The sequence below is a fragment of the Gouania willdenowi genome, chromosome 18 (genome assembly GCF_900634775.1).
Source record: "Gouania willdenowi chromosome 18, fGouWil2.1, whole genome shotgun sequence".
NCBI classification, from domain to species: Eukaryota; Metazoa; Chordata; class Actinopteri; order Blenniiformes; family Gobiesocidae; genus Gouania; species Gouania willdenowi.
This window is the reverse complement of record NC_041061.1, coordinates 24188536-24199963: the sequence shown is the minus strand read 5'-3', so window position 1 is coordinate 24199963 and position 11428 is coordinate 24188536. Positions and strand designations below refer to the sequence as shown.

At 35.9% G+C, this 11428-nt stretch overlaps 1 protein-coding gene across 1 annotated transcript; it reads right to left on the bottom strand.

Moving 5' to 3' along the window:
• Window positions 1-248: 248 nt before the first annotated feature.
• On the bottom strand, window positions 249-6756 carry mad2l1 (MAD2 mitotic arrest deficient-like 1 (yeast)). The gene is made up of 5 exons (XM_028474931.1): window positions 6603-6756; window positions 4807-4953; window positions 3580-3700; window positions 2102-2205; window positions 249-589 (listed from the first exon to the last, which is right to left on the bottom strand). The coding sequence occupies exons 1-5, from the start codon at window positions 6664-6666 to the stop codon at window positions 423-425; spliced, it is 603 nt and encodes a 200-aa protein (XP_028330732.1). The 5' UTR covers window positions 6667-6756; the 3' UTR covers window positions 249-422.
• Between the last annotated feature and the right edge of the window lie 4672 nt (window positions 6757-11428).

Sequence of the window (11428 nt, the reverse complement as noted above, 5' to 3'; positions counted from 1 at the left end):
GTCATAATATGTGACAATTCAATTACAACAGCAATTATGAATCCAATTCTAATTGAGCCCAACCCTGTCTTTAGCACTTCCAGCACACAGAACATCTTTGATGTGTGCAAAGAGGCTCCAGTTGAACCAGTCCATTCACCAGCAACTATTAAAGTTGCAGATCACTGGTAACTTTAGGTGTCAGATAAAACACAGGTTTCCTGGTGCTGCACTGCCCCCCTGTGGCCAAACATGGAAACGCATCAACGTTTAGGAGAAAAAGCAAAAAGCATTTATTTTAGACACTTTCTTTAAAAAGTTGAACATATAAACCACCATGTTCTAAAACAGAGGTTGACAAACACAGAGAAAAAGGAACAGAAGAAGAAGAAGAATGAGCAGTATGTACATCAGTGTGGAGGTGAGAAAGGAAAAGCAGCTCTTCAGTCATTCTTCTTGTACGCCACCATGCTGTTCACCTTGTGGATGGAGGTGGTGAAGGAGCGCAGGCGCACCTCCTCTGATTGGTCGATGATCCGTGGGCCAGACTCCTCCCACTTCTCTGGAACGTCGTTGTCTTTGTCGATGTAGACCAGGAGGTCGAAGGCGCCTGTTGTAGAGGGGTGTCAAACTCATTTTAGTTCAGGGCCCAAATACGGAGCAGTTTGATCTCAAGTTGGAAACAGATTTTATACAAGAAAACAATGCATTTCAACATTAATGTGCCCTAGTTTGCGCTTCTACGTTTACATAAAATATTAAAATATGGAAGAAACCGACAATATCCAAGCAATAAGTGACAGATACCAATCTTAACAGGATCTTCACTTTAAATTTCCTAGATTTTGTGATTCATTTCTATTTAATTAAGGGAAATATAATAGAATAATTAAAAGAAAACTTAAATTAATTGTCAGAATTTTGAGTTTTCCCAACAGTTTAACATTAAAAGTGACTGCAATTGTGCAATATAAGCACCAGGAAAACTGAGCACCTGCAAATATTGAGTTTCATTTACGATTACCTCTTCAATTATCTACTTTCAATTACAATAAAATTACGATTACAAGCAATTATAATTAAAATTACATTAATTATGTTTCCCCTGAAAGTAAATTACAATCACTGAGCTTTTAATAAATGATCCTATAAAACGTAAACTTCCTTTTGTGTTAGCATCTTGATAACGGGTCTTAAATCAGCTGTAAATTAAAAAAAATCATCATCTAATTTGTTTCTCATCTCTTTGTTACCTTGTTAGGCTTCCTCATCAATGACAATATTAGTAAAAATATTTTTGGTGTTGGCATCTGAGCCTTTATTCTGTCAGTATATCCCTAAATTAAAATTTTGTGACCAATTTTCTATTTAATTAAGGGGAAATAATATGTAATAATTGGCGAAAAATTGAAGGATTTCGTAGGAATTTTGAGTTTTTTCAACAGTTGAAGAATGTCTAATGTAGACGTCATTAGTATTCACTGCAGTGTCACCACAATCACTGCAGCCTTCACTCATCTCCTGCTGATCATAGTACAACACTTGGTTTGACAAAAAATACTTTTATTAATGTGTGTGGATTTTTATTAGTAATAAAATGTAATAATTTCACTCTAATGTACTGTATACTAATGACATAACTCTATCCAACCATCAAAGGGCTTCTGTTGATCACACTACAACACTTGATTTGTCAAAAAACACTTTCATAATTGTAATGGGTTTTTATTAAAAAAAAATAGTAAAAATGTATTTAACTCTGGTTTCATTAATCATTTAACACAGTTTAAGAAGGTGTCCTATTTTTATTTCCTCCTATTGGTCATACTTGAGGTGCAGTCTGTATAGTTTATTGGTATGGTGTCTTAATTTAATTAATTACTATACGCTATCATTATTTGGCCAAACTGGTACACTGGGGACCATGTTTACTCTGTGTTATATTAAATATAGCATCACATACATCAAGAGAAGTGTCATCAAAAACATTTTACGAATAAAAATCCATTAAAATTTGTAATAAAAAAATGTCTCCTCATCCCAAAGGGCCGTGAGTTTGACACGTGTGGCACATGAGAAGCAGAGTGGTGGGGGCGGAGCAACGAGCAGCTTCTTTACTCACAGGGCGTATCCAGCAGAGGCAGGAACGTCACTGTGGCCGTGATCTGTCTGATGACGGAGCGGATCTCATCCTGAATGGCCTTGATGGATTTCTCTCTAGGAGCACTGGGTGAGAACGTCAAAGAATATCAAACACTCACTCTTTCTAAATCAGTGTTTCTCAAATGGGGGTACATGTACCCATGGGATAGGGGTGTCCAACTGTTTATTTCAGGGGCCGAATACAGATAAGTTTGATTTCAAGTGGGCCACAGTGGTTGGGAATCAAACAATTTCAACATTAGTGAGCTTTGCATTTCCATGTATAAATAATATAGAAGTATGTACGGTAGTATACAAGGCAACTAAAATATCCAAGCAATAGGTGACAGGTAGTAAGTATATTTATTTAATTTGGATAGATTTGTTTCAAATTTGAGGATTGAGGAGGATTTGTTTTTTTTTTTCACATGTGAGACTAGAAATGACTTCCATCGTGTTATACAAGCATGAGAAAACTGTGAACCCCTGTAAATACTGTAGAGCAGGGGTGTCAGAGGCCAAATACAGACCAGATTGATCTCAAGTGGACCACAGATTATATGTGGGGGGGAAAAAGAACAATCTAACATCATTGTGCCCTAGTTTTCAAATAAAATATACTGAATAATAAAAACAGCAAAATACACAAAATGATGGTAGAAATGATCTTGACTAGAAAATATAAAGGTCAGTCTTAAAAATAAATGCTTTTCAAAGAATTCTGAGCAAAATGTTGTAGTTGGGTCTCATCACAAGCAATACAAAAATAAACTTCCTGTCACCATTTCACACTAAAAGTGTTCTGATTTATTCATTTCTTCAGACAACTTTTTTCAGGAAATGTACTTTGATCTCCTGACATGTTTCGACTGCCAACTGTCAGTCTTCCTCAGGGGCAGCTACTACATATCAGGGGGCGTGGCCAGCCTGGGAGAACTCTCAAGTTGGCCACGCCCAGAAAAAACTCATGAGGACACATGAAAGCGATCAGTAGCAAAAAGTTGTCTGAATAAATGAAACCTTAACATAAAACACAAAATGACTCCAAAAATATACAACAAAACAATAAAAACATACAAAAATTGACAAAAACCCTTTGATCTTTCCTGTATTAATGCTCATAATGGTCATTATTATTCTAAATGCTGACGTGGACGTAGATAATGTGGCCCTCAGCGCAGACAATCACATTTTGTGTCCCTCACTGTATTAAAAGGTGCCAGATTATGAATTTGATCTTTATTTTCCACAACAAGACTAAATTAATATGTTGGAGTCATTTCATGCATTTTTCTTCCATTTGATGAGCTTTCGTTGTAGTTTTGTGTGTTTTTGGAGTCAATTTGTTGTTTTAAGTATTTTCCTGTCATTTTCACCATGTCTGTCCCTACACAAAATGAAACTTTGCATTAAAGTATGAACAAGTACTGGTTCTTTGTGTTAATATGTGATACCAACCAGTTCTCTTTGGCTGACTTGTCACACTGGATGTCAAACTGCCATCTCTCAAGCACCTCGTTGGTCTCCAGACAGGTGATGACCAGCACCAGCTTCTGCACCGTGCACTCCATCAGCCACTCTGCACCACACACACACACACACACACACACAATTCTACTGTTGTCAAGTCCTGTTTCAGGCTCACGTGTCGTGTAGTGCCTCCGATTATTTTTTAATCACAGGAAACTGACCCAAAGCACAGAATTTAGGTTCAAAAACAAAAAAGCAAATTTAATGCACTTTGTGGTTTAATGAGAGAACATATATAATCTGACTCTCTTTTAGCAATGCAGCCCAGTCAGTTAGAGGTTCTGTACATTATTATATAATGTATAAGTGGGGACAAGTTAAACATTATATTTTATATTGTGCGTTGATGAATTGTCATTGCTAAATAAATATTTTCATATTTTTAATTGATTTATTCTTTGAAGCATTAATATTAAGTTATAGGGGTGTCCCGATCCGATATCAGCCAGAAAACAAATACCAGATTTTATCTGACTGCATCTAAAATCTCCGATATAATATATATTGGGTTTTTTTTCACGGTATATGACGGTATTTTTTTTTCATGCATAATCAGGTGTTCACAGCATTTTCTACTGGTTGAGAGAGGAATTACTGCAGTAGATTGACTTATGATGGTTTATTTACTGTCATGATGAGTGAATATTGTAGAATAATTCCACACTAGTAGTAATACAAGTTTGCAACAGCAGCCCAATGGCTCTTTGTCGCACTAGCTTTAGCATTAGCTTGATTTCTAGCTTTAAATGCTTATGGTGAATAAGGTAGCGTTTTGTTTGCAGCTCTACCAGGACTTATTTCCGCGTTATAGGAATTACAAATTGGGATCCTTTGCTCTCTTTTTTTGTGTATTACTGCCGACGTGCTAAGCTAACTATGTCCGTCAGTGTTGTTCTCCTGTAGCAGAGGAATGCGTACGCAGGCACATGCAGCTTCAGAGCTTTCAGTTGTGTCTTTGTGATCCATGATTTACACCGTATCCTATTTGCAACGTTGAAAAAGGTCCAGTCTGAAACGCGGCACGGCGTAGCGTTCAGAAAGTTGTGTAATCAAATACACCAATACGACGGTATATTAAAAAATTCATATCATAACAAAAATATATACTGGTATTTGGTATGAAACGGGTATAGCGCCCAGTCCTAGCTCACCCACCTTTGAGCTGAGCGACCACGTTGTTCATGTAGTTCTTCAGCTTGACGTCAGTGGTGAGATGAAGGCTCATGTCATAGTGGGTGACTCTGCTGAAGGTCTCTGGTGGGTAGATGCCTCGCTGGTAGAGGATGCTGTTGATGCCGAACGCTGAGGAGGGAAAGGACAGAAAAGAAGAGAAGTCAGGCAAATATGGGGGTGCAAAGGGGTGGAACATTTCCTGTAAAATTCCACGGGAATTTAGGCTTAAACATTTTGGGAATATTTGGAAATATAAACTGTTTTTTAAAGGAATTATTAACTTGAATTAAGCATACACAAATGTGTCAACTTCCACTTTCATTTAATGTAATGTAATGTATTTCCACAATGTTTTTAAAGCTGCTTTGATTGTGCACAGCAAAATGTGTAGTTACTTGTGGGGATTGACTCATGCCGCTCATTGAGGATTCTGTTTGGAAGTTTTGATTTATTTTTAACAGAATACAAAAGCTTTTGTGTTAGATCAGATTGAATTTTCAGAAAAAGCTGATGTTTTAGTTATTTTTATATTGTTGTATTGATTTTTTTTTTGTAATATGATTACTGTTGGATTTGGCGATTGGACATAAATAAAGGTAGTTGCGATACATCCGTTTGCAGGGTTCCTACAGCTTTAGTCCTATTAAATTCAAGACTTTTTATTGCCATTTAAAAAGCAAATTTAAAACCAACTTTACAGTAAACATAATTGGGACACACACGCAAACACCACATCGATAACATAAGGTTGGGGGAGTGTTTTTCAATTGTCAAGTGCAGACGTGCAACTGGCCGCCCCCAAAGTAAACACACAAAAATACACAAGATGACGTAAAATACTGTAAATTAATGTTACCATTTATTTTGAAATGCGAGACCAATCACAATATACTTATTACTGTACGTGTTACAATGTAGAACATTTGAAACATTGATTTAAGGACATTTTAATGACAATGAAGGCCTTATTTTTAGATTCATGAATTTGCTGGAACCCTGGTTTGGTTACTTTAGTTATCGGATACGACACATAATCCTTGTTTAAAAGTATGAAATAGACACAATGCAAAGAAAAAAATAACCCTTAATTGGGGGGGGGGCATCAACATTGTGCTAATCATTGAATAATTGGGGCTACTTTAATCACCATATCGGTGTAATTTTATGCACCAAAAGGGTTTTATTTAATATTCATACAGTAATTGGGAGGATAAATTAAAATATCAAAATACATATCGTGCACTGTGATTCAACCTAAAAATATCGAGATATTGGTTTTAAGCCGAATCGTGCAGGCCAAATTAGTGTGACGATGTCTCGATACGGCGATGTATCGCAATATCGTATCGTGAGGTACCCAGAGGTTCCCACCACTACTATTTACTATACTTGCTCATTTTACATGAAACCCTTTTGTTTTTTTAATCCATCAAACACATTACATAATCTATAAGTGAGGAACAGATAAAAACGCAAATAATAAACACTTCTTTTTTTCACCGTCTCAAACAAGGTGAAATGACAGTAAAAAGTGTTTTTTTTTTTTTTATCACATTCACACACTACGGTCAGATTTAAGGTCTGATTCGTGGTGTGAGGATCTTTGTTTTGAGTTAAAGTGAAAATATGTATAAACCTATAGGTGGAAATGTTTAATATCCATTCATTTTAAAGCACGGTGCACGCCTCGCCGTGTATTAACAGGCCATGGTAGCATTAGCTGCTCTAACTTGATGCTATTATAAACCGTCCGCTGAAAGAAAGCAATACATACTCACAGAAGAAGTCGGCCACAAGCTCACTACTTCCTTTGAGGGTAATTCCTTGCAGTGTGCTAGTCATTTTGTCCCAACACGCTTGGTTTTTGCTTTTTCAGGAAACTTTTTGTTATGCTTCTGAAGCCAACTGCCCGCCGTGCAGTTCAAAATACGTCAGCTTCATGTCTGCGCATGCGCCGGCCCGATGACGTCAGGGGTGCGCTTACATAATAAAGACACTAGGGGGCAGTGCTCAAACAACACAACGCCATATTGACCCATAGACATAATACGTAGACGCCGCATCGACTGCTGCAGCACACTACAGCGGTGCGTCAGCAGGGCGGCCATCTTGGACCGGTGGCAATCGCTCCTACAGTGCATTACATCTATGGAGGAATTATGTGTTTACACTATTAAAGTTGTCATAAATCGCTCAATTCTCAAGCAATTTTAACGGGGACAGACAAATGTACACAAAATGATTCAACACAAAAAAACACACAAAATGACAACAGGAATGCACAAAGTTAGAGAATAATTTAGAAAATGAACACAAAATAAGAGAAAAATAAGGCAAATATACACAAATTGAGTAAAAACACACACACAAAAGGACTCCAAAAACACACAAGATTTACAAAAAGACAACAAAATTACCCAAAATGACTCCAAAAGCACATTAAACAACAGCAAAAACACATATTTACTCAAAAAAAAAAAAAAAACTCAAAAGATGACTAAAAAAACAAACAATGTAAGTACATATAAATTACACCAAAAACACATAAACACAAAAAAAACACTCAAAAGTAGACAACAGTTTAAACTCAATGACTCCAAAAGCCCACAAAATGACCAAATAAATAAATAAAATGACTGAAAAAAGACACTATAACAACAACAAAAACACTATTTACTTATTATTATTATTATTATTATTATTATTATTATTTTTATGGAATATATTAGGAATAAGTAAATATGGATAGTGATTGAGTTTGTCATCTCAATCCACCTCTCACTTTTTTCTGTCGTAGCGAGTCCCTCTATAGCAAACGCGTCTTAAAGTGACATTTGGCTTGACTTTTCTTTTGCGTCCCCCGTGCTACCTGCTGATGTGGAGGGCCATGACTTTAACTGGAGCAAATTGTTTGTGTTGCCGCCTCCAGCGACAACTTTAGCCCGACAAAATTTGCATAATGGACATTGGATATTTTGAAACTGAAAAACCTCGAAACAACAGACAGGGCTTCTCTTTTTGGCACAAGTTCTTCTGTCTCATCATGTTCTACTAGTTCTGCAGCTGTAGATGTCTTTCTTATCCATTTACACCGTAACTAACACCAGATCGCTACTATTTACCTTCCCCCGTGCAACCTTGAAGAGGGTCAGATCTGTAACTCGCAGCTTAGCGTTCCGAATGTTGTGTAATCAAATGCACCGGTACTGCACTATATTAAAAATGCATATCATAACGAAAATATACACTGGCATTCGGTATGAACCGGCATTCCTCCCAGCACTACTAATACTTTTATTTACATGATTATAGTATAATATTTATTTTATACTGTAAAAAGTGGCATCAAAAGCAGACAGAGTTTGCGGGGGCCGGGGGGCAAATTTGCGAAACGTAGGATGATAGAGGAAGGTACCGCCTTTCTTACCGTTGGCCAGAACGACTCTTCTCAATATTGCAAATTTAACCAAGTAATTCTTAAGAACAACTGTAAAGACTAAATTAGCCCACAGAAGAAGTAAGGAATAACTTGTTTAAGTAATTATCTGGTTAATAATGACAAAATTAATAAACCTAAAAATTGAAACCTGTAATCTAAATCGAGGGCTAGATTATGGAGCGACATATATGCTCTTCTATTGAAATATATGCAAGCTACATCTATGTACGGGTTCCATGGCAACCCTTCTATTACCCTAGTAGTGAATCACTAATTCCTTTAAAAAGTCAGAAAAGCTGTCTGCCCTGAACGTGACATAAGATAAGCCAATCGGAGAAGAGTCGTTCTGGCCAATCCGCAGTAAGTAAGGCGTTACCTTCCTCTATCATCCTACGTTTTGCAAATTCGCGGACATAGGAGTATTGCCCCACCCCCCTTGTACTGTTTTCCCAAATTAATTAAAAAAAAATACAATTCTCAATATAATGTACATAATATAAAATTAGTTTAAATGCCATGAAACACAGTGACTGTACAAAATATAAATTAATTAATTTGTTGTTCTTTTAAAAATACAAGTTATTTATGGCGCTTTAGTCATGTGACTTGGTTCTTCTTCTGTTGCGCAATTCTTCTTCACAATGTCAATGATGAATTGACACTGCGCCCAGCAGTTCATGTATTACCATACATGAAGCAGAAAGCGGGCACCAGCCTGATTTCATCATGAATTTACAACATTAAAGAACGCGTCGACGCACATTTATGTAGTCAACATTATTAATTATGTTACTAATCATTTTTGCATTATTGTATATGTTACGCACATTGTGGTTGGCATGAATCTCGAGACTCGGTCTATAAATGTAATTAATTATTTTATTGTTTTTAATTTTTTTTTTTTTTTGTGAAAAAGTTGCATCAAGACAACCCAAACTGGTAACAACTGCACTATCATTAATAAAGAATGCACAGTTTCCAGCTGTTTACTTACCAACCTACATATGATGTGGTGAGTACGTGTATATATAAATAGTGTGTAAATAACATATACAGAAATGGAGCCAATTTTTCCGAGAGGAGCAATAAAGATTCCAGTCTTTTCTACTAGACAGACTTCAATAACGGTGCAAAAATATTGATCATATTATTAAATATTTGATATTGATTGGATTTTTAAGAAACTTTTGGTTTTAAGTTCTGTGGAGCAAATGTCTATTGACTCCACACACAGCACAGACTCAGTACAGATGGCTTGTTACAGTCCAGCGTGACCTATTTCACACTGTAAATCCAAATAAACAAGGAAGCAGTCAAACTGAGATGCCTTTTAAAAAGCAGCTGCAGCTGACATCCCTTGGGAACTCATTTCTTTATCATGGTGAAAAGGAAATAGTGCATGCTAAGGCTTCAGTGGGTTGCAGTCATGCAAGATAATCACTTTCAACACCACATACATTAGTTTAATATATATAAAATACTCACATACAAGTAAAACATAGTGTTGTGGCGGTTTTAATGGAATGAGACGGAGTCTAGTTGTAGGGTTACTGGTCAGATGCGGACACAGGGTTTCCATATGTGTGTCCAATTAATCTGTGGTTGTTCTGTGCTCTCAGGGTTTTGTATGTTGCTGATATTTGTGCTAAGCATAACAATGACAGAGTCTCTGAGAAGAGACCATGGCAAATGTTATCAGTGTACGATGGTATCTGCTTAGGGCAGTGTGACCAGGACCAGGAGAGGATTCTGTAATCACATATCACAGTTAGGAGTTACTTTTTCCCCTCACGTTTATTTGTGATAATAAATCTTGCCACGGTTTCCTTGCATACAGTAAACATCTCGTGTATAAACTTAAAAAGTAAAAGATTCAATCTTACACAATTGGAACTAAATTTTTTTTTTTTGACAAAGGCATCTGTATGAAATAAAAGGTTTGTAAAATTGTACAATTTTTATTTTTTATTTTTTTAAATAAAAGAATACCAATGATTTCAATTCAAAATAAAATATGATGATATAAAAGTATAGCTACATTTATTAACTCTAAAACTGAGAAAATAACTGACATTCAATGCTGTTTTTGCATCGGGCATTACGTTTAATCTGGTTGGTCGGCTATGATGTAATGCATTTACAGTTACACAATGTCCTTTCGGAGGTGGCAAAAGTAGTTTTCAGTATTCAAGTAAAAGTATAGATACTTGAATGAAAAATATATTTGGTAAAAGGAAAAGTATTGAAGTTGCTCCCTTACTTGAATAAAGGTAAAAAAGTACATGCCAACAAATTCCATTTCTTTTTTTCTTTTTTTTTTAAGAACTTGTAGAAAACTGGTACATGGAAACAAAGTAAATGTGGAGAATTTAGCGCTCATTATGAAGACAATTTGTAAATAAAATGTTTTAAAAAAAAAAAATGCAAATACTCAATTATATTCAGAGCAGCTTTGAGTTTAACATTTTTAAAAACTTGAAAATGTTAACCATAAAATTAAAGGACCTGCCAAACAGAAAAAAGTAAAAGTTGCCAAAAAGTGTTTTACACTCAAGTAAAGTACAGATACCAGAAGAAAAAAAAAAAACTTGTCACCTCTGATGTCCATTGATCATTTTGAAATAAAAAATAAAAAATTTACTCTGTAATGGTTGGGTGTAAAAATGTACCAAATTAATTTACTTTTTTTAAACGCACTTAAGTACAAGTAAAATTACTGATTTAGAAATATACTCAAAAAAGGTACACATACCCATAAAAGAAACTCAATTACAGTAACGTGAGTACTTGTAATCCATTTCTTTCACCTCTGTAAACTAAACAAAAAATCAGAGCAGTTACTCCTTCTGGTCTCTGTGCAGAGGTTTAAAATGCAGCCTCATATTTTAGAACATCCTGAGTCACATTTAGCTTTTACAGACATAAAGCTTTCAGACACTGAAAATGTTCACAATGTAGCACTAAAGCAAACTTTTGATAGTAGCAGACAAATATCACTACCTTCACAAGAGCACCAGAGGTCTCCTTTAGAACCTCTGGTAGGAGGCTAATCAGACAGTTATAACTTGTGTCGTCGTCTGATTGTGTCACATTTGTAAAGCTGTGCACCGTCGGAAATGAGAGTCTGGCAATTTGAAAGAATCCATGTGATCCAAGAGTTTGCAA